Below are 23,860 nucleotides of genomic sequence, written 5' to 3' on the forward strand. Positions count from 1 at the left end.
GGTTTGGGTTTTTTCTTTTTTTTTTTTTTTTAACTACAAAATCTGTATTTTGTAAAACCTTTGTGTTATAGGTTTTATTTTTTCGTTCCCTAATTCTTCATCTCTACAGTTTTTCCATAATTTTGTCATTGAGTCCTTTCATTTGCCTTTTGGGAGTACTGTCATTAGTGTCTTAAGGTATTTGTTTAATATTTCAAGTTTAATTTAAAGATCAGAATCCCTGGGCTAGAGAGCTAGTTACTAAACTCTTTCAGGCCTCCTGTTTCTTGGTTGATTTCAAAATAATACATTGTAGGTGTTGTCTCATCTCCTACTTTGATACTATGGTACTAGATTGCAGTTGCTATTTTCATATGACTCCTACATTATATTCCTTTCTTTAGATGGAATTTGAAGTATTTATTGACTGGTTTCTCCTGTCCTATGTCAGTAGCATTTTCACCATTTTTATCTAGCATAGATCAGTACTATTAGTAAGATTTCTTTCTTTATTTTGTGATTGAAAGGAATGAAAGAGCAAAATATTCATTTCCTTTTACCACCAGTTTTTCTAGTCACAAAGCTTTTCTTAAGAATTTTCTCTATTTTTATTGTCTCTAATTTATGTTAGTTGCTGTCTGGCCTACACCTTTTCCATCTGTTATGTTTCTTCTTACAGGAGAGTTTAATTCATATTCCTCTGCTTTCTTTCTTTTTTTCCCATGGAGAGCTCTGTTGATAGTTTTGTTCCCCTTGGAAGTTATCAGACCCAGCACAGGTTTATTTCTACTTGTGGCTCTCCTCTGCCTGTCTGTGTTCCACATGGACAGGACGAAACTGCCAGCTGCACTCTAGGTGTTCTCTCTTGAATGCATCATCTTGAAGTCTCAAAAATGGTTTGGGTGCAGTGTCTTGAATTAAGCTGGGAAGGCTTTAAAAGTCAGAGTAATACCTTTGCTGACTGGTTGAATTCCCCAGGGAATGGCTCACAAGTTAAAATTCTTTGCAATGATTTTTCATTTTATATGTTAAAGGTGCTTGAAACTGCCTTTCCTGGTCCCTGGTTTGAGGTGTTGTTTTCTGATGTCTGCTACCCTTTCCCTTCTTGGAATCTGATACCTAGCATGGGCATCCATTTGTATTTGGGGCTGTACAATTCCTGTTACCAGTCATTTCAAAGGTGTTACTGTTCGTGTTTGTGCAGTTTGCTGCTGAGCCTGTAGCTTTTACTGTTGCCCAGGAAGAAACTAATTATTTCTTACCAAGGGACTTTCCCATTGAGCTTCAGAAATGCCACTTTATTCTGGGCCTCCTTTTTTCCCTTATCAATGAGAATTTCTCTGTTTACCCAGTCCTGTTGCTGATGTGGAAATAATTGAAGATACCTTACCCTCATTATCTCTGTCACTTACTTGAGTTTGGATTAGGTCTTCCTCTTTGGATTCCCATGGTTGTTTAACATATTCAAAGTGCTCCAGATGGTTTAAAAAGTGCAGTAGCTACCTGTGAGACACAAAATGTATCAACTTGTGCAAAATTCTTCCCTCTTGAGATGAAGTCTGAGGTTCTGCAGTCTGCAGCTTTGTGCACTCATGCCAACAACAGTTCAATTATTTATCTCCCACTCACAAGAGTGGAATATTGTCTTAACAAGATCCCATGGTCCTTCTTCAGCTCCATGAATTGTTTGACCCTGCATTTTCATTGTGCTGCCAGTCCATTTGTTTCTGGATGTTTGTACCCAAGAAGACTTGAGACTTGACAATGACTCTGGAGTTCTGTATTAGGTTGCATCTTCTATCTTTGCTGAAAGGCAATAGCACTTTTTCTTCTTGTCCTTTTCCAAGCTGATTTTCTGTTCTTAGTTGGATTTTACAAATTATCATTGCTTTAAAAGGAAACATCATGTAGGCTGGAATCATTTAGAAAAGTCACCCACAAACAGTAACAGAATCTCAGCCGTGACTAATGATAGTATTGCTGGTCTATAATTCAGTTAAATCTTCAAGAAAGATTTAAGACTTTTATAATTTAAAGCCTTATGGTTAATCAACCATGTCCCTTATTATAGTTCTTTTGTTAGTTATCACTGCCATTGAAACTGCCACTCTATATTACTACTTTTTTTTTATTTTAATCCATAGGGTCTTGCTATGCCTTTGTTGAGTACATTAAAGTCTTCTGCTATAAGAAGTCTTTCTTCTTGTGTAATGAATTACAGACCATCATCAAGTCACTGTATTCATCTTTCCAAACAGCTGAATCAAATTGAGCTGGCTGAGGTGTCTCACAGTAAGGCTTGGCTCCATCATGTAGTTCTTATCTGTTGCCTTTCTTTTCCCTTTCAGCGACCTGGCTGTGTGGTGTTCAGTTAAAGTCTTGCTGCATTAGGCCTAGATGGCTATCTTCAGCCACCAAGCTTGGACTGCCATACAAAGATAGCCAGTTCTTCTAATTAGGTCTTTTCCTTCAAATGAAAACAAACAGCAGTGTGTTTCTTTCCTTAGCTGAGTGCAGCCTCTGTCAGTCAATGCCACTGTGATTTTGCCACATCAGTGTTAGGTTAACTGCCTTACAGCAACCTGGATGAGCCCACTTGCTTTGCAAATACTTTTTAAGCAAAAGTATTGGCTGGTCTGGAACACATTCAGAACTTCAAAGTTGTTTGGAAAAGAAAGCCCATTGCTTCCATCTGCTTACCAGATAATTCTTTTCAAATTACTGATTGTCAGTTTCTAGCTATGCAACTTCTAGGATGTTTTATTTAATGGGTAGAACTAAACATCTTCCAAAATCTCATTGGCAATAGGTAATATTTCATTACCTCATGGATGTGTCTACATCATCCAACTTTCTTCCTAATATAGAATATAATTATGAGATTCTGTCTGTCTTCTATATTTTTATTGATTATTTTATCATCTTTATATCAACTAAAGGATATATATCATGTTTAGGATTTTCTTCTGATATTTTGCAGGTAATGTACCTGAAAGCTGCCCAAGTTTACTAGTGCAGTTTCAGAACATAGAATGAAATTGCTCTGTACACTTCCTTAACTACAAGATAGGTACCTGTTCAATCGTCCTTTCAGGTACAACAGATTAAATTTGTGTGCATGGTTTCTTGTTTCTGTATAGTAGAACACCAAAGTACTAGAGAGATGTAGTAACTTGGTCCAACAAACATTTCGATTTCATGTAGTGTCTGTGTAATGAATGGAAAAAAAACTGCAAGAAAAGAAATCGTGACACCAAAGAACTAGAGTCTACGCCTAGTTTTGCTGCTGAAGTAGGGTATGTTTCTGAAACATGGACACAGTTATAATTTGTGGCCTTTGGCATCCTCTTTCATTTGTAAAGCTAATTAACCCCCTCGGGGCCAAGTGCTGCACACCAATCTTTTGCCCTTTGTGAGAACAAAGTGTGGGTACCTCTCGTGCTTCCTGAAGACAGGAAATTGAAAGTTCAGGGGCCTCTGAACTGAGAATATTAAAGAGTGAGAAGAGCTGAAGGTACCTCAACAGCAAAAAGGTAACTGAACACGGGTTGGAAGTTACAGCTGTCCTGCTGGGTTCTGCATGAGGATCCCTCCCAAGCACTGGCCTTCACCTCACAGTCCTTGGACAACATTTAAGGAGTCTATAAGGTAACTAAAATCTGGAGGCTTGAATTTGGTTTGCAGATGTTTACATTTCCAAGGGAAAACACACAGGCATCTGTAGATCAATAAAGGTTGAGAACCACTCCTGCAGACTGCTTCCATAGGCCGTGCAGCTTCCCTGTGGGACGTGCCGAGGCCTGGGCAGCACCGCTCATCCTACAGGTCGTGTGTGGGACCAGGAGCTACCTACAGGAATAACTGCAGGAGGGAGCTGTAGCAGCAGCCTGGGCTGAGGGGGGAGTGTCATAACCACAGGGGTTAGCGTGTGAGGCTGGGTGAGGGTTAGACATCAATGGTGCTGGTCTCCAGAGCTTGTTTCAGCTGGGAAAGCACCTTCCTGGACAGCCATCTGCACCCGTGCTCCGACTGCAGCGGGTATAGTGTTTGAAAAATATTCCTCCTCGACAAATGACTGCCCTGCTGACACTTCCTCTGTGGGTGAGGCTGCCTCTGGAGCCCTGAGCGATGCAAACCCTTTCTTTGGCTTTGTAAAGAAAGCAAAACAAGCTTTCTGGCACCCAGAGCTCAGGAACTAGTTTTTGCTGGAATGGTAGAGTTTCTACTGCTGTGAGACCACACAGGCACACAAAACTGCCTCTCCCCTTTATTTTGCAAATTCACAGTGGCAGTTCCTGCAGTTAGAGACACATTTGTACACTTTACTGAGATTTGCCAATTAGATTTTAGGCAAGTGCCTCTTTGCCCTATCTTTTGTATCTGCAGTGGCAAGAAGTCCAGAGGGAAATTGTCTTTCTGGCATCCTCCTAGCCTTGGCTTGGAGGATAGGATGGGGTTCCCAGGTGGTCTCCTAAACAAACTAGTGATGTCTAAGAATATGTAATTTTTAACATCAGCTCCATTCAACTTGGTAGCCCCAAGCAGATGTGTTTGGGAGATTCTGATTTAGGACTGTGACATGGTATAGGGAGCAGATTTTTTTTTTTTTTTTTTTTTTTTTTTTTTTTTTTTTTTTTTTTATGTAACAGCCACATCCTTCCCCTTAATTAAGAGTATAAGGCAATTTATATGAGAATTTTGAAGTACTTTAAAGAGGCTTAACAATAATGTTCAGCTAACTGAAGCCAGCTGCTCCACATGGGAACTGAAAAGACTAAGAAATGTGTTTTGAATAATTAAAAATATGTCATAAATAACTTAAATGACTGTAGGAAGAGGAATGGAAAACTCCATCATCAGAACAGAGAGGCTCTCTGAATTAACCCAGTAGTTTAACAGCAAGATGGTTCAGAGTTCAAACAGCTGCAGTTCCTTTATGTAACAGCTCCTCAGTCTTGCAGTGCAGGCTGCTCAAAGACTTAATCCTACTATATCCATATAGATAGAGGCATGGTGTCTTGGAAGATCTTTGTGAGGAAAAGAGAGAAAAATAAATCTAATCACTTCTCCCTGGGGCCAGAATCTGGGAGCATTCAGTCCTGAGCGATGGCTGTCATTGCACAGACTGTCAAGAAAAAAACAGGATAGTGTAGATGGGTAGGCAGAAGAAAGGTGGATGAAATGGAGTATTAGCCAAACCCAGTTCCCCCTAAACTGTATAGGACGCTAAATGAGCGCTGACCTCTTGAAAAAAACAATCCTGCGTATCTTGGAACATAAGGATCAACAGAAGTTAGATAATTTTGTCTCAGTTCCTCCATAATCACACGTGACTTCACAGCACCACACCGTGCGTGTAGCAAAGGACGGCTGGGGAGGGGCTCTACAAGTGGCTCCTGTGTATGGTCACAAGAGTGGTTCTGGCGTGATGAAGAGAAAGAGAGCACGGTCACACGTTTAGCTTAATTGCCTTTGTTAGTCTGTCACAAGTGTTAGGTTGTCCCAGTCCCGCACAGCAGAGACCCTCCATCCATCTCCACTCGTGACAGCAGCAGCTGCCCCGCACTGGCGGATTCGAAGTGAATGGAAAACCACGGTGACGAGGCAGCAGCACTTCCTCGGCCTGATCCCAGGATGGGCCGGGCTGGAAGGGACCCCAGAAAGGGACCCCAGAAAGGGACCCCAGGGTGTCACTGCTCCAACCTCCCCGCTCGAGCAGGCTCGTTCCTCCCACAGCACACGGCACAGGATTGCCTCCAGAGGGTTCTCCGCTGAGGGAGACTGCACCACCTCTGGGCAGCCTGTCCCAGTGCTCAGTCACCCGCGGTGAAGAAGTTCCTCCTCACGTTCCGGTGGAACTTGCGGTGCATCAGTTTCTGCCCTAGTGCTTGGCACCACCGAGGAGTCTCACACGCTCCTTTCAGATACTGAGAGACGTGGATGGGGTCCCCTCTCAGTCGTCTGAGCCTCTCGGGCTGAAGAGGCCCAGCTCCCTCAGCCTTTCCCCGTAGGAGCGGTGCCCCGGTCACCCCCTCCGCCCCCCGGGGGGACCGCCCGGGGCAGCCCCGCGCAGCCCGAAATGGCGGCGGGAGCGGGGCGGAAGCGCCGGGGCAGGCGGGCGGAAGCGGCTTCGCAGCCGGGCAGCGCCGCTTCCGGGCCCCGCGCGCGTCCGCTCGCCGCCGGAAGCGGCGGTGTGTGGGGCGCAAGATGGCGGCGGGGATGTACCTGGAGCACTACCTGGACAGTAAGAGCCGCCGGGGCGGGGCCGAGGCCGCGGCTGAGCCGGCCCGGGGGGCACGGACGGGCCGAGGGGCGGGGCCCCGCGGGGGCCGAGCGCTGCCCAGGGCGCCCGCGGGTTCTCCCCGCCTCTCGGGCGCTGCCCGGTGCCCGGGCCGTGCGGAGAGGCCCCGTCCGTGGGGCAAGGCTCGGCTGCGGGAGCCCTGACAGCGCGGCCCCGCGGCTGCTTTGGCCCGTGAGAGAGGAGCCCGGTGCAGCTCCAGGCGCCCCTCGGGAGCGGGAGCTTGGCTGTCGGTGATTTCCCGGGATAGACATCGAGCACAGATAACTTTGGGATCCGTGGGGCGGTAGTTATGGTGGTTTTCTACGCTGTCAGTTTCCAAATGCAGCCCCACTTTTCTGGCCGAACAGGAGCTCTGTAAATGCCAATGGAGTTGGCAACGTTATCAGAGCCCTCCTATGGTACCTCCTATTTTACCGTCCTGCCTTAAGGTGCTTAAAACTTCAAACTCTGCCCTTGGGGGATGAGACTTTCAGTGCATGCTTTACCCACGCGTGCTTAAAATAGCCGAGCAGATCCATCGGAGGAGTTGTTTCTCAATGAGTGGGCTAATGAGTTCAGATTGAATAACCTGTTCTTTGAGGAATGCCGTTCTCATGGTTTCCTGCTGGTCTGGTGCTGGCACTGGAGACAGGGGAGGATGTTCACGGGATGGTGTCTTTAAAGCTGTGGTGATGTGTCTTGTGCTTCACTGCACCCAGCCAGTGACATCTCTCACTGTCTGCTTGCATATGCATGGGAAATAATGGAGTTTGGCTCTTCACATTTCCTGCTACACCGCGTTTCTTCCAGCACAGAAAAGATGAGGTGCTGGTATGGACACAGAGTGTCTCGTTCCTTGCATCTTCAGTGCTCCTTTTGTCTTTAGGAAAGGAAATGTCTCTGAGAATGTTCAAGAACCAGACTAAATTTCAGTGGAGGCTGAAAAGAAGCTGCAGTTGGACAGGCAAGGATCTCTGAGGTGCAAGGAAGGAGGCCAAAGCCAGGGAGAGGAGTGGAATGAGGAGGCAGGTTGGAGAGGAGCAGATTTGTGTTCTTGTGCAGTTCTCACTGCGTTGCAGAAGGCTGCAGCTGACTGAGGCTCCTCAGCTGGGAGGAAAAGGGCTGGGAAGGAGGAGAAGAAGCAGATGGACAAGGAATAAGTGCACAGGAGGGGGATGCAGGGTTTTCCTGCTGGGAGGGCAGGGCTGTGTTTGGGTAAGAGCTGCAGGGCAGAGCTAAAGGAGCAAGAGCCTGGGATCTGCACTCAGGATGCTGCCCTCAGTGGGCAGGGGTGCTGCAGGTGCACAGCTGCAGAGAGGGAAGGTTGGTGGCTGGAGAGTGCTCCTGCCAGAGTCAAACACCTCGGGATCACGTCATCACAGTCAGCTAAAATCAGCCAGCCTGGGAACTCTTCCTCTCCTGCACAGGCATGCAGAGGAAATGCCAAAGTCCTCTCTCTCAGCTGAGGTTTGGATCCTGAGACTGGGTTAGAGATTCTCACCCTGGTGAAGGTGGATATTAATGCAGGAGAGTCACTGTTGTGGTTGAGGTGTCTTGCTTAACAAATTATGAAAGTGATGTGCACAATCTAAAAGTCCTTAAACCATCTGCTTACACAGATTTTAGGAAGAACAAAACATCAATTCCTGTGATGGTTTAGCCTTTTTTGCTTACCCTTAGATCTCTGCAGCCTGTTTCAGGTTTGTGTGGTGCAGCATTACTTGCTGCTATTATCCACTCATGAGACACTTGCTGGGCTGATTCTGGATTTCTTTCAGGAAAGCATGAATGTGTTGTGACACTTGGCATCAAAGAGCACCCATCACATCTTCAGTAGGTTAGGCTGCTGATAGGTAATGGCATTCATTTCTGATTATCCATATTGCTCTTTCCTAAGCCTGCTCTCCTCTCCTGGCTTCTGCCTGAGCTCCTGACTCTGTGGAAATGCATCCAGTGTTCTAGACACGAGTCTTCCTCTTGATGCTCACTGATTGACAGCATTCAGTTTCTTACTTGCTGCTCCACTTTTTCCCCCCACATTATTTCAGTGTTTCAAAAACATTCAGTTCTGTTTTAAAGCAGTTCACTAATATCCTAAAAATTCCTGAAATTTGATAGAAATAAACAGTCCAGAACTTTGGAGTATCTCTTATAAAAAGTGTCTAGTTCTGAATTAAAGTATCTAGTTCTTAATTTACATCTGTGTCTTGGAACAGGATTCTTTTACTAGCATAATGCTCTTGCAGACACAGTTTTCAGTTGAATATCTTTTTTCTTCCCACAGAGCTTCTCTTTCCTGTGGTTTTCTGTCTGGATCTGCTCAGGGAGTGAGTGAGGAATGTGTGATGAAAGAGGGCAGTTATTTGTAGGACCTCTTCATATCTTTGAATAAAGGAAGGTGTGTAAGGAATTAAGTGAAAATTGTAGGAAGAATAAAGGTGCCTCCTGTTTGAAGCAAGTGAATATCACTCTGCCAAAGTGAGTTTGGTGGGGATTTTTATGTTGTGAGTCCCACTTTGTACAGGTTTTCCTTGCTTGGATTGTGCTTCCCTCAGATTATGAGTGGAAATTTTTAGTCAGGGGAGCAGATGTGCAGAATGCTCAGAGCTGCAGCTGGAGTGTGCTTTGAACAGATAATTCTGAAAAGTCGTGCAATGAAGCATTTTTGCACACTTCAAGAGGAGAGTTTGTAATTAGCTGGCCTTTTGGCTTTAATCTCTTGGCCCCAGTAAATCTGATGGCCTTCCTGCTGTTGGTGAGGACAATGGGCCACTCCACTGCAGCATTGTGAAAACACTTCATTGTCACAGCAGTGAACACCTTGAAAAGCTGGCTACAAAGTCAGTTTTCAGATTGAGCTCTGGGTCTGAGCTTGTGACCCTGTGTTGAGCAAAGAGAATAATATAAAACTTTGAATCAGTGCTCAGTCACTGGGAATGAGAAACACCTTGCATGAAACATCATGTGAATAGGTAATTAAAAACTGTATGCTGTCATGCTGTCAGTTCATATATTTTCAGCCCTCTACTTTAGACATCTGAAGTTCTTTTCCTTTTTTTTTTTTTTTTTTTTTTTTGGTGGAATAGCCAAGTTAAGAAGAGTTCTCTTAGTAAAAAGTGTCTAGAAGCTTCTTAGGTTTCTTAGGTCAGGTATTTCAGCAGCTTTCAAGTCTTGCTGTAATTTGAAACTGGGTTTAGGCCTAGGATTAGGCATGCCCTTTCCTTGGCTTTAAGCTGTTAATTACAAAGCAAATCTGTCTGAAATGTGTTGTGCTCTTGGCAGATGCTTTTGCAGCAGAAAAATGCACACCTTCCTTCTGTGCTGAGCATCCTGACAGAGGAACTCCATGTCTTGTCCACTCTGCTCACCTTCACTCCTTCATCCTACTTACTGAGCCAAAGGATTCAGGGAATGGGAGAAGAGGAATGTGTCTTGTTCCACTTTTCTTCCTGAGTGTTTCTCTCCAGTGGCTGAATTTCAACATAAACAGATTTCCATGTCTTCAAATATTGTTCTCCTTCTGGTTTCTAAAAATCCAGAAGCAGAGGGGAGAAAGCAAGATAAAAAAGTGCTTTCCCTCAAGCAGTAACACAGTGCAGCTTTAGTAAGGGAAAACCTATGGGTGCAAAGGAGTTGGAGATGCACAAAGGAATGGAAGAAGGAAGAGAACAGTGTTTTGTGATTAAAAGGTGGAATGTACATAAAGATTTGTGAGAATAATTTGTGCTTGCTTGAGTTGGAGTTCCTGTGTTTGGCTCGGTGTTGGCCCTCGAAGGAGGTTAGAAGTACTGCTGTGGAGGTGGTGGAGATGCTGAGATGAGGTGAGGAGACCTCAGCTGGGAAGGTGACAGGGTGCAGTGCAGTCAGTATGCCTTGGGCTTTCCCCCATTTCCCCCTGGTTAGGGAGGCACTGAGCTCCCTTTGCCCCTCTGTTGGCACTTGTCAGTAGGCACACAGAGCTGCACCCACTCAGGGGCTGTCACTGCTGGAAAGCTTCAGCCAGCATCAGCACACAGCAATGGAAGCAGCACATGGAAGTCTTCTTTCTCCTACAACTAGCATGGGAATGTCCTATCAATGTTCCTTGATAACACTAGCTCACCTAGTAAAATAGGATTTTTCTTTTGGAATGGCCCCATCTGTCTGGATTTTCTTCTGTACACATTCATCAAATGAGGGTGTGATGAGTGTTGTCATCTTGAGGCTCTCAGAGGGCTTGGGTGTGATGTTGGAGATTGCTGTAGGCAAGCCCTTGTTTCCTTCCCAGACCTGGCTGTGTTCCAGTTTCCCAGCAGTTCCTTTATCTCTTGCATTCCCTGCCTTCCTTACTCCTGTCCCCTCCCCAGGGTAGCATGCAGCCATACCCCTGGCCCTGCCTCTGCAGCTCCTCACACCAATCTGCAGAAATGCAAGGCTCTAAATAAATCATTTCTCTGCTTGTCACTGTTCTAGTGCAGTCAAAGATGCCTTTCACCTTTCAGAGACTTTGGATTGGTTACACCTGTGATGCACCACACATGATCTATGGAAAATTACAAAAGGTTTCATGCAGGGGAGGGAATTTGGTGATTCATAGGCATCATTTGTTTCTGTGTGAAAGCTACGGGCACAGCCCACGCTGAGCTGATACATTTAATGACCAATTCATCTAGAATTGGTTTTGTTGTTGGCTGATATTTTTATTGGAGCTGATACAAGATAGCTTTACATGGCAAAGCCTGCTGTGTTTTCTCTGTAGTTCTTCACTTACCCAACTGCAAATGTGATGTCATTGTTTTGGCAAACAGCCCTGTGGGCTCTTTGGTGGTTGTCCCTGCCTTTGGAGGGCTGTGGCAGGCTGCAAATGCCAGGAGTGTTGCCAGCCTCATTCATTGTGTCAGTCTTTCAAGCCCTCCAAGCTTTCCAAATTCAAGGTTGATCCTTGATAAGAAAGATCCCTTTCCTGACTCTTAACAACATTCCCTGCTGTCTCGTCTGTGGATGCTGTAGCATTGAGCTGCTGTAACAAGACAACCAAAAGAGCCCTCCCTTCCTAAGAAACAGCCCCACACTTGGGGGGAGTGTTGGGTTTCTGTGCCTGGCTGTCGCTGCTTTCTCTGGGCAGTGTCTGAGGCAGATGTGCTGGGGTGGGCTGGTGTGCAGTGCATTGCCCAAAGCTTGGGATATGTGCTGTGGCCACAGAACTCCTGGGTGGTAAATCAGTCTGCCATCCACCTAAGCACCCTCTCTGGAAAACTGTAGGTGGGGTTATCCCTTCCCAGGGTGTTGTGAGGATAATGGTGCAGGTTAGGAGTTTTTATTGCAGCAGGGCTGGACCATCTCTGAACAGAGGGAAATTGTGCTCAAAGACAAATTTCAATAAAGGTGCTCATGTAAAAGTTTCAGTAAATACCTGTGTAGGAAGGTGACTGATTACTTGAGAGCGCAGGAGAGAGTAGCAGCAATAGTTAAAAAGGGTGACACACTCTGAAAGGAGGGATACAAAAGACACCCTGCCCCCTAATGAGGGAGCAAGGAAGCTCCTGAAGATTGCTGCAAGCCACTTGTCCTGCAGTGTACTTCAAGTGCTGCAAAATTGTGAGAATCATGGAGTACCAAAAAGTCCAGTGTGCTTCCCCAACAAGATCCCAGCCAGTTTGCAGTCCTGGGGGCAAAGAACTTACCCTCTCATTGTGGCAGTCCCTGGCACAAGCAGGAATTTTTTAAATTGCCTTCAGCAATGTGGTGTCTGAAGTGTTTGCTGAAATCTAAGCTGTTCAATAAAGCAACTGTGGTTATGTTTCAAAATGTCTTTTCCCATTTTTTAATAAAATTTAAACATGCATCTAAACATGGTGGGTGAATAGGTGTCTTGGGAAAGGTACTGTGTGTTTGGATGGTCCTCAGTGCTATTGGTCTGTTTTTGGGACTTTGGGCAGCACAGATCCATTGCTTGGCACAGCACAGGCGTGCTGCAGAGGACTGAAGCACAGTTGAAGTTATCAGGCTGTGTAGGCTTGCTCTCTGCATTTGTGTGTCACAGTTAACATCTGAGTTGAGGAGCTGAAGTTTAAATATCAGCCCGCACCTGACAGCCCACGTTTGTTTTTAAAAAGAAGTAAATAAAATCATTATTGAAGAGGGAAAAAAGTGGTGTTGGATTCTGACTTTTGGAGAGAGAGTGCGTGGTTCAAAAGGGAGAAGAGAGCATGGTCATGGATGCCTGTGGAAGAATGAACAGGGGAAAGAATGACAAGGAAAGAGGAGAGTAAAAGAGATGAAAGAAGAATGGGCTTAGTGAAGGGATAACATGTGAGGAGAGAAAAGATGAAGGTAGGTAGAGAGACTTCAGCTTGTGATCAGAAATGGAAACAAGGTAAGAAAAGGAAGGGATGAAAAAGATGCATTCAGCAGGAGAGGGCTGCACCAGTGATTTTCAGGATGATCAGGCCATGAGAGGAATCAGTAGGGCTGCAGCAGGCTTCTGAATGGATCTGTGCAGTGAGCCCATTGGGAGAAGCCTTGCCAGCAGGTCGAGGCAGGAATCCTGCCCATCCTCTCAGCCCTGGAGAGGCTGCTCTGAGTGCAGTGTGCACTCCTGGGCTCCTCATTACACAGAGACATGGGGCTCCTGGGCCTGTGCAGCAGAGGGAATGAGGGTGATTGGAGACTGGGCATCTCTCTTGTGTGGGAAGGCTGAGGGAGCTGGGCCTGTTTGGCCTTTAGCAGAATGTCTGAGGGGGCTCATCAGTGTCTGTAAACACCTGCAGGGAGGTGTCGAGGGTGGATCCAGGCTCTTCTCCGTGGTGCCAGGCACTGGGACACGGGGCAGTGGGCAGGAACTGATGCACAGGGAGCTCCAGCTGAACATGAGGAAGAATTGTGTGGGTGACCAAGGAGAGATTTCCCCCACTAAGGCTGTGGTGTCTCCCTCTCTGGACATATCCAGGACTGTCTGGGGACAATCCTGTGCTCTGGGTGACCCTGCTTGAGCAGGGAGGTGGGGCCAGATGATCGCTGTGGTCCTTCCAGCCTTACCCATTCTGTGATTCTGTGGCACAGCTGCATTGCTGCCAGCCCAAGCTGCTGGCCTTGCCAGCACTTCATTCCCTGTGCATTTTCACCATCCTCCTGCTCCTCTCCTCCTGCTGTGCTATTTGTGTGGAAAGAGGGCCTCACTTTTCCTTATTTTTCTGTCTGTTGTTGCATATCATCACTCTTCTCTAGTGATCAAAGATGTCTCTAGGGTGTTCTTTCTTTACAATTATCAGTTTCATAATCTGAGAATTACGTGGGTATTTTATGATAGATAGTATGTAGTCATGATGATTTTAGGTGAATCTTACTAAGACGAAAGCAAAATCATTTGAGAGGAAAAAAAGGAGAAAAGCAGGAGGAAATGAAATTACATAAATAGCATGAATAGTTTTTTAGAAATAGTGAGGGAAAGTGTGGTGGTAGGAATGAGGAAATGGAGGCTCAAATCTAATTTTTTTTTTTTTTAATGGCACTTAGAGAGTGATAATGTCTTGTAGCCAGCACAGCACAGGTCAAGCAATTTCAGCAAGTGTTCTGTCCCCTGTGATAAATTCTGTGATGCAGAGAGTCACTTCTGTTTAAGGCTATGCAAGAGCTTTGGAGTTAAGCTGCAGATAGTAGAAAACATCCCCACAGCTAGATTAAGTTATGTACCATACAAATAGTTTGTTGCTCAGTTATAACTTGCTTATCTGCAGCTTTATCTTGTTATGCTTTTTGTTATTGCCAGACTCTCTCTGGATCATAATTTGTAATGGTCTGCTCAGCTTCCCTCCACGTTCAGTTGAACAGATAAAGTGTCTTTGTAGCAGTTCTGATTATAAAGTCACTGTACTGTCACTTGTTTCATTTTCTCCATTTATTGACGAAGCAGTGGCAGAACATTTGTCCAAGAATAGATTTGCAGAGTGCAATGTTTTGCTGTGGTTTTAGGAAATCATTTTGCTGGTTTTAGCAGGGAAGGAATTCAAATGGCAGGGGTTTGTCTCGTCAGCCCCAGTGGAAGCCTGCCCAGCTAATGAGCCTCTGGAAGCTCATGGCTCAGATGTGCATAAATGATCCACCCGTGGTGCCTGAGCTGAGCATTTGCTCAGCCAGAGCCAGAGCCAGGGGACAGCCCTCCCCACACTGCCAGAGCTGGGTGACAGCCCTCCCCACACTGCCAGAGCTGGGTGACAGCCCTCCCCACAGTGCCAGAGCCAGGGGACAGCCCTCCCCACAGTGCCAGAGCCGGGTGACAGCCCTCCCCACAGTGCCAGGGCCAGGTGACAGCCCTCCCCACAGTGCCAGGGCCTGGTGACAGCCCTCCCCACAGTGCCAGAGCCGGGTGACAGCCCTCCCCACAGTGCCAGGGCCTGGTGACAGCCCTCCCCACAGTGCCAGACCCGGGTGACAGCCCTTCCCACAGTGCCAGGGCCTGGTGACAGCCCTCCCCACAGTGCCAGAGCTGGGTGACAGCCCTCCCCACAGTGCCAGACCCGGGTGACAGCCCTCCCCACAGTGCCAGGGCCTAGTGACAGCCCTCCCCACAGTGCCAGAGCTGGGTGACAGCCCTCCCCACAGTGCCAGAGCCAGGTGACAGCCCTCCCCACAGTGCCAGGGCCTGGTGACAGCCCTCCCCACAGTGCCAGAGCCAGGTGACAGCCCTCCCCACAGTGCCAGGGCCTGGTGACAGCCCTCCCCACAGTGCCAGAGCCAGGTGACAGCCCTCCCCACAGTGCCAGGGCCTGGTGACAGCCCTCCCCACAGTGCCAGAGCCAGGTGACAGCCCTCCCCACAGTGCCAGGGCCCCCAGGAGCAGGGGCTCTGCACACCCGGAGGCAGGAAAGGAGGCAGGAAAGGGGCCACTGGCCTGGCTGAGGGCTGGCACTGAGGGGATCAGGCTCTGGGGAGAGAGGGGCTTTCAAGGGTGGGGGCACAGGCTGAACAGACAAGTAGAGGCAAAAGACAGACAGACAGACAGATGTTGTCCAGATGAGGGCATGTGCTGGCACCAGATTGGTGGCAGATTTTTACAGTGATGGCAGTAAAAACTAGAGCACAGTTCCTTTCAGGTTGTGTAGCAGAATGAAACTCCTGCTTGGGTTTCTCCAGGTGCAAGAATGTCACTGCAGTGTGACCCTAACCTCATGTGGGTCTGTTCTGCCCGCACAGCAGCATCCTACTGGTTTTTGTGCTGGCTCAGGAGCTTGCTCTATCTAAAGGTTTCTATCCCTGCTGAGGGAAAGCTGACAGTACCTGGTGGAATTTGTGCTTTTACCATCTGTCCTTTTCAGAAGAGAAAAAGAAATTACATTAATCTTTTCTAAAAACCACAAAGTCCAGAATTTAGAAGCTGTGATCTTCCAGGATTAATAAACTCAATATAAATTTGACATATTGTGTGCAGTGCAGGAAGAGCTTCTGTTTTCCTCTGGAGGATACCTGTCTTGTCTTCTGCAGCGGGTGCTTTGGAGAGGAATGAAAGCAGCGTGCTGCAGTATGACCCATGTTTCATTTGCTGTATAAATTGAAAGGTTTAGAGTTGATGAGGCTGGGGATTGCAGGAGGGAAAAAGGCATGGTCTCTAGATTCCCAAGCTGAATTTCATCCCTGCCACAAGCTCCCTCTATAAGCAATAATAATTTTCAGCATTGTGTCCCCGTCGTGTTCTGAGATGCTTTTTGGAACCGTAGGGATGTAATCTGGTAGTCAGCTGCTTAAACCTTGTGTGAGGTCTGTCATGCTGAACAAACCTGGAAGTATCAAATTCAGGATGTACCTACAGACTTCATTTTGCTGCTCAGTAATTTTTCAGAATTTGAATTTGCACTGCTAACTGTCCTTGAATGCAGCGGGGTGATGTGTATGTGCTGCGGATTATGGATCTGGGTACTCAAGGACACCTACTACCTGAGCATTTCTCAGGTAACTAAATCAGAAATGGCAACAGAAATCTGTTAAATCAGCAGCTGGATTGCTCCTAAGTGTTGTGCATGTAACTTCTGATTATGCTGCATGGGCAGAAGTCTAAGTAAAAGGAACAACATTTGTGCTCAGCAAGGCCCACAGTTAGTTTTACCTCTTATAGGAATTAATTTCACATCCTGTTATGTAGCACTTGTTAAAACTTGTTAAAACCTTCCTCTTGCACACAGAACCTTCCCTGTCAACTGATTGCTCTTCAGGGAAGTGGAAAGGCATTAATTGATGTAGAAATATGTGCAGAGAAAATGGAGATTGATGCCTGGACTGATGTGTTGGACAGCTTTGGTGATGGCAACACTTCCAGCTGCACTCCATGTGAGCTGCAGAGTGAGTTGAGGAAGCTCAGACGTGCTTCTGCTGTGTTTGTGAAGAGCTTTCCCCAACACCTTCTTTTTAAAACCTTCAGGAGAGATCTATTATTTTCATTAGGTATAAAGGTGACAGTAATCAGGCTTAGACTTCCGGTTAATGCAGTGACACTAGATCTCATTTTGACTAGACAGGCATGGAAAAATGAGAATTGTTTTTACCAGCTTTGCCAGTTGAGCATCTGGTGATGCCTGGGGGGTGAGTAGCACAGTGCATTGAAAATTAATTGACTATCAACTTCACATTGCTCATTCAGAGCCCTACAAACGTTTATTATTCACAATGTGTGGCATCCTTCCAGGTGTTGGACACACCACTCTGAGATGACAGTGCAGACGGCACCACAAGTTACAAGTCAGAAGGGGTTAAGACTGTTCCCCATCCCATCTCAGACTTGATCTTTGCTCTGCCCAAAGTGTCTGCTGTCCCCTGTATGTTAAATGAATGCATTAAACAGACTCACTTTTCAGTGAATTAGCATTTGATCAACTTAATTTTTACATCCTTGTGAGAAATAACTAAATAGCTTTATTTGCCAGCTGTTGTGGTGGTTTCTTCATTTACGGATGGAGATGTTGTGTTATAAAGACTGACACTCATTACAGATTTTGGGTTTCTGCTTTCTTAGTGTGGCCCTCTCTGCAGGGCAGCAGTTTTCTGCTAACTAATATGTATTCTAGAAGGAGGCTTCTGCATTAAATGTATCACACTTTTATAGTCTGTCTCCTTTGGGGCCAGCAACAATGGAAGCTGATGTGCACCAGGGGTATGTGTGTGTGTGTTATTGGTTAGCTTTGTTCCTGCCTTGGCAAGGAACAAGGATCTGATTTCTCCATGTATTGTCCTTTCTCTGCAGGTATTGAGAACCTGCCCTTTGAATTACAGAGAAACTTCCAGCTCATGCGGGATCTGGATCAGAGGACAGAAGGTGAGGATCGGGGACGGTTTTGTTGCCAAGACAAGGAGTAGGTAGCTTGAGCAGCTTTGCTTTGCTTTGCCTTTGTCATGGGGATCTCCAGGCAGGGGAGGAGGCCTGGAGCTGCTGCAGTCACTGAGTCTCTCCTGATGGAGGGCACTCTGGTGTGTGAGGTGTTTGTGTATTTAATGCTCCCTTCTTTCAGACCTCAAGTCAGAGATCGATAAGTTGGCCACGGAGTATATCAGCAATGCACGGACTTTGTCTTCAGAGGAAAAACTGGGGCTTCTCAAGCAGATCCAGGAGGCCTATGGGAAGTGCAAGGAATTTGGGGACGACAAGGTTCAGCTGGCAATGCAGACCTACGAGATGGTATGAAGGGAAGTGCCTCGTGCTTATCCTGTGAACGCCCGAACTAAAGCCGCCCATCTCGCCAGGCCCTGAGCTCTCATTCTTAGGCCATGCCCACTCTTGCTCCTCAGCTCTTTAGTGCCAGCCCCCTGCCCCTTTGTCCCCTGTTTGTCCTCCCTCTGCCTCCCTGGGCCCTGTCCTGTGGTAACCCCTGCCCCTGGTGTCCTTGCAGGTGGACAAGCACATCCGGCGGCTGGACACAGACCTCGCTCGCTTTGAAGCGGACCTGAAGGAGAAGCAGATAGAGTCGAGTGACTATGACAGTTCTTCCAGCAAGGGCAAGAAGAGTGAGTACCACACTGGGCTGCACATTGACTCAGGAGGCAGCCAGGTGACTGTGGAAGTGCTGGGGATGAAGGCAGGCACTGGAGTGGTGCAGATCAAAGGCTGTTGTGCTGGAGGCTGAAGGACAGGTAAAGAGATGGCACTGGGCTCTTCTTGTGTGAGCTCGTTCAAGGCTGCTGGATAAATCGAGATGGGGTGCACGGCCCAAAGCCAGTGTGCATTCCAAAGCAGGAGTGTGTTTTAGTGCTGCAGGGGTTGTCACTGTCAGGTGTCTCTTTTGGTGGGGTGACAGATGCAACACCTTCTTCTCTTCTTACCAGAGGGCCGAGCCCAGAAAGAGAAAAAAGCTGCCCGTGCTCGCTCCAAAGGGAAAAACTCTGATGAGGAAGCACCAAAAACTGCCCAAAAGAAACTGAAGCTCGTCCGCACGTAAGTGTTGAAGGGACTTGAGGGAATGAGAAGCAGCACTGGAAATCAGACCAAGGCAGGCCTAGCCAGGCTTTCCTGGTGTCCCCAGACTGGAACTGTGTGTCCTCTGTCCCTTCTTGGGAGGCAAGAGGAAGGAAACTTGTTTATTCCCCTGTTCTCAGTGGGGTGTGGGTTGGAGGGGAAAGCAGATCCCCTTGGGTGTGGGTACTTAACTAAGAGAGGTGTCTGTCTCTGGCCAGCAAGGGCACTGTCTGGGGACACACAGAGGTGCTCAAAGCCAGGTACTTTGCTGACTTACTTTATTCCTGTCCTGCAGTAGCACAGAGTACGGGATGCCTTCTGTCACCTTTGGGAATGTGCACCCCTCGGATGTACTGGATATGCCTGTGGACCCCAATGAGCCCACCTACTGCCTCTGCCACCAGGTCTCCTATGGGGAGATGATTGGCTGTGACAACCCAGATGTAAGAGCCTGCACATGGTGGAAGTGGAGGGAATGGAGGGGAGATGAGTCCTGCATGGAAAGTCCTGTCCTGCTTGGGTGGGCCCAGGGACAGCAAGCAGTGACAAGGAGAGGGCTTTCCTCAGGAGTTGGGATGGGCAGAGGTATGGCTGGCAAGGACCTCTGAAGTGCCTCTCTCTGCAGGGTTTTCCTTAAAATGTTTTCTTGTCCCTAAACTTATCAAGGGAGAAGGGGAGTTCTCCTTGCTAACAGTGTGTAGGTTGGGTGTGAACATTCAATCCTTGATCACTGCCAAGGATTTTGGAGTTTGTGATTAAATGCTGGGAAACTCTGGTAGCCCAAAAGCAACAATTTCAAAAGGAAACTGCTCTTTAACTGGCTGCTCTTCGTCCCAACAGTGTTCCATTGAATGGTTTCATTTTGCCTGTGTGGGTCTGACAACAAAACCAAGAGGAAAATGGTGAGTGAAGCAACCTGGGGGGCCCATTTGACCTTTGGAAAGGGGAGGTCCTTGGTGGCAGGGGAAAAAGTACTATATATACACACTTAGAAGATACCATTAAAAGGAAAATTTGAATTAAGGCTTTGTCAGGGACCTTGGAAAAGGACCATGCACTTGAGGCTCATGTCATGCCCTAAATGTTGGCTTTGTTCTTCCTTTTCTAACAGGTTCTGCCCTCGCTGTTCCCAGGAGAGGAAGAAGAAGTAAATTCACAGGAGACCTCAGTACTGCTGCAGGAGCTCTCTTCCCCCTGCCAGGGCCTCGTCCAGTTCCCCCAGCCCTTGGGGCCTTGGCTGAAGGGAAGTCTTGCCCTGTTTGTGGTTTGGGCCGTCCCTGGAATGGTGTGTACCCTGACGGTGCTTCCTGTGTGTTCTGTATCCCTGGTTGCTTCTGAGTCCTTAAGGGAGGCCCTCTCTGTGTACTATTCCAAACAGGTCTCTGAACCTCAAAGGGAATGAATGAGGGCACCAGGGTAGCCACCAGATTCCCAGGGATTCAGGTAGCCCCTGATTTTCCTTGGCTTTCCTTCAGCCTCCTCAGAGTTCATTGCCTGTTCTCTGCTTAGAGAACAAGGCTATGGGATGGGGGAAGGAAAGGAGGTAAGTTCAGCATTTTAGGTCATTCATTTTCCTGGATCTTTTTCAGGAGAGAGGGAGTAACCAGGCTACTTCTTAATCTAGTGGGCTGGTTGAGAGACTGAAAACCTGATGTGCTCCCTGTCTTTAACCATTCCACTGCTGGCATTGGGCAGCCTCTTTTGTTGGGGAGAGGAGGAGGCAGAGGGATGTTTAGAGCTAGCTTTGTCTCTCTTATTCCTGGGGTAAACCTGCTGGTCTGGGAAGCACTCTGTGTGAAGGAGGAAGAATTTCTGACCACGTGGGGAGAAACAGCTTGGTCCAGTCTGTCTTCCGGCCTCAAAATTCTGCCTTCCTCTTGTGTAATGGTGCTTCTCCATGGCATTGATGGTGGGAAGTTTGGGATTCAGATCCCACTTGTATAATACAGAATGAAATAAAATTCATTGAAACCAATGCTCTCTTTGTCACCTTGATGTCACCTCCAAAATAAACTGCAGCAATCGCTCTCTCGTTTTTCTTTCTTAGCTCTGCATTTATTGTAAATGGTGCATGGGGTACAGCTTTTTCATGTAGCAGTCCTGTCACTGAAAGGTGACATTCTGCATAAGTCAGGCTTGAAAATGTACCTGATGTACTTGCACAAAGCTACTGAGCTTTCTGGTGGCTGTGAAAAATACCTGCCCCTGCAGGGTGAACATTTATTCCCACTATTGTTTGATCATTTACTTCATCAGTTGCCTTCTCTTAAATGAGGAGGAGTGGAGGTGGCAAAGGCCAGCCCTCACTGTCTGTTGGGCAGCACAGCTGAGAAGCCATCAGGACAAACCACGTGCCTCCAAGAAGGTGGATGGGTTTTCCAGACACACTGGTAGCTTGCTTCCCAGAAGGTCACAGTCACCTTGTCAGAAACTCTGGCTGCTGTTACTAACATAACATAATAGAGTTCCAAACCAATTCCTGAAGATCTGCAGTGTCTGCAGATAACTGTGAGGAGATGGCCCATCCTGGAGCTCCTCTTTATGGATTCCATTGGCACAGCTGGAGACTGACAAACCAAGTCTTCTTCCTCCCTGTGGTCTGCTCACCAGGAAGGTTTAAGCCTTTCACCTGGAATGTTTTCCTCACCCAAATTACTTGTATGAGGATCCATGGAGGATTTTGCTGGTTTAGTTATGAAGCCAAAGCTCTGCTCGGGTTCAGAGGAGAGTGTGAGCTCAGATCAGTGCTGCTCCCACCTTGCCATTGCACGGGGACCCTGGCAGAAGGGTCAGGAACCCTCAGCTCAGAAGCTGGCGTTGTTTTCTGTTCAAGTGAGTTAGCACTGAGTCAGTCTTTGCCTTTGCCTCGAGAAGGGATGTTCATTCTGTTTTTCTGTCCATTCTGCACAGTAAAAAGGATAAGTTCTTCCCCAGGCTGCGGCTCATCTGGTTTGTGGTAGCCCTGCCACAGTCTGAATCTCAGTCCCCAGACCGTATTGCATCACTTCCAGGGGCTTCCTTTCTTAAAGAGAGGAGAAGCAAATCCTGGAAGGTGCTGGCTGTGTCTCTGGTGTGGTTTAGTGACAGGGAGACTCTGCCATGACCCAGTGGGTGAGCAGGCTGTGCCAGGAGAGCTCATCTCTCCAGCTGGGGGTTACTCAGACATCCCCTGGTGCTCCACTGACAGAAGAAATGGTGGATGTGCCCTGAACTGGAGAATGGGCTTTGGGCAGGGGGCAGGGGTGATGAAGGATGGAAACTGCTCCCAGCAGCTTGGTTTGGATGGATGGGACACAGGATTTAATGGCCAGCATTAGCAGGAAGCTCTCTAGGAGCTGTGGGCCAGAGAGGTGTTTGAAGCACCAGCCAGCAGCCAGGAGCATTCCAGGGACTTCTGCTGCCACGGAGGGAATGCTCTGACTTGCACAATGAGACAACTTAGACCAAAATTTGGATAAAACCTGGGCATTTTTCAGTGGCTTGCAAGTATAAATGCAAATGAAAGCACATTAAAAGCTAACCTTGGAAGAGAGGGAATAAGGGCAATAGCTGTGAGATATTTAATCACCAGAGGAGGGAAAGAACCAGCAGAAGCTGGAAAATACAAAGTACAAAACTGAAGCCAGTGGGAACAAAGCCTGTAAGTGACAAGGCTGGAAACATGAGCAGCTTTTTTTAGAATGCCTTTTGTTTTTGATATAATTGAACATGGCACTTGTCCATTACTGACTGGAGATAGCAGAATTGTTTGTAATGAGAGGAGGGGAAGTGTTCTGTAAATATTTATTCTGTGTTGGTGCTGGTGTCATATGGAGATGGTGTACTTCCTAGGCAAACAGTAAAGAAGGGTTTTAAATGGCACCTCTTGGGGCAAAGATTTTTTTGATCATCAGTCCTCAATAAATGATGTTTGTCATCCTGTGAAAGCCACCTGGAGGCATCTGTGGGTTGATCTCTGTCAGACTCTGGACTGCTGAGGAAAACCTATGAGGCTGGAAAAGAGCCAGCCCTTTTTTGGTCCTTAATGATGTCAAGAAGGCTGCCACAGCAGTCCAGATGTGAAATACTGGAACAGCAGGGAAGTAAATTGCTTCTCTCTAAAACAAGCAAGAAATCCAGGTCAACAAAATAAAATCAGATTGACAGGAAGTAGCCAAAAAAATCTGTCAAAAATTACTTGTTTTTTTTTTTAAAGATCCTTGTTAATATTTACCTGGATCACTGTAGTGGTAATGGGATCTGAGAAGTTTACTTTCTCCAAGAATTGAAGTGCTTAAAGAAGGGATATACTCAGTTAAAGTAATCATGAACTCTGTTACAGAACTGGCTAGCTTGCAGATTTCCTGGAACAGCTGTCAGTGCAACATAAACACTTTCTAAAATGGTGCTGGAGAAATTGCCCTTTTAGAGTGATTGGAAATATCCTAGTTGATGAGTGGAGTCAAGTCTGAGTTTCAGGAGGCTGGAGCCACGGAGCGTGACAAGAGAGAAGAATTTTGCAGCCTTGTTAAGCCCATTTATTAATAATAATTGGTCCTGCACACAAAGGACCAATTTATCTTGCCCAGTTTGATTGCCCCATCTGTGGGCATCTTTCCTGAGTAGCTGGGCAAATGTGCTGACGAGGATGTTCAGCAAAGTATTCCCCTTTCCAAGGAGCAGACGTGCTCCTCAGATTCCCATCCCTCAGGCTCTGCCACCACCATGGCCATGGCACAGGTGCCATCCCAGCCACGACTGTCACCTCCCACCAGCAGGGCCACCTTCCTCTCCTGCTTGTGGATAAACTCAGCCCCAGCTCAGCAACACCCAGCCCTTCTTCAAGCACTCTTGAGGTATTACTCACCCAACCACCGCCCAGACTGTGTGGGGGACACTGTCTCACCATCACATATATGCAACTCAAATGTTGCCCAAATCAGCCCAGAGGTCTCAAGCTGGCAGTGGAAGCCATTCCCAAGAGACAGCTTGCTCTTACAGACTGAAAATAAGCCCACCTTCCCCCAGACATGCCTAGTTTGAAAATTTCTGAGCTGTTCTGCTTCTTATAATCAACCACAGCTCTACTTCCTCCCTGCCAGTGTGAAGGCATTGAGAGCCTCAGTGGCAACATCTGCTCTAAAGATCTGGCTGTAGGCAAGGGAGACTGCAGCACTGAAAGAGTTAAAGACTAAAAGCAGGAAATG

General features: G+C 47.1%; 1 protein-coding gene across 1 annotated transcript; it reads left to right on the forward strand.

Annotated features, from left to right (window-relative positions):
- The first annotated feature begins 6,145 nt into the window (after positions 1–6,145).
- ING4 (inhibitor of growth family member 4) lies at positions 6,146–20,649 on the forward strand. The gene is made up of 8 exons (XM_054270036.1): positions 6,146–6,223; positions 17,469–17,540; positions 17,734–17,900; positions 18,112–18,226; positions 18,545–18,653; positions 18,970–19,117; positions 19,515–19,576; positions 19,786–20,649. Exons 1-8 carry the CDS (start codon positions 6,187–6,189, stop codon positions 19,823–19,825), a joined length of 750 nt encoding a protein of 249 aa, XP_054126011.1. The 5' UTR covers positions 6,146–6,186; the 3' UTR covers positions 19,826–20,649.
- The last annotated feature ends 3,211 nt before the right edge of the window (positions 20,650–23,860 follow it).

This window comes from Melozone crissalis, unplaced genomic scaffold, assembly GCF_028551555.1.
Source record: "Melozone crissalis strain CALT ecotype California unplaced genomic scaffold, PUWL_Pcris_2 ptg000008l_1, whole genome shotgun sequence".
Taxonomy (NCBI): Eukaryota; Metazoa; Chordata; class Aves; order Passeriformes; family Passerellidae; genus Melozone; species Melozone crissalis.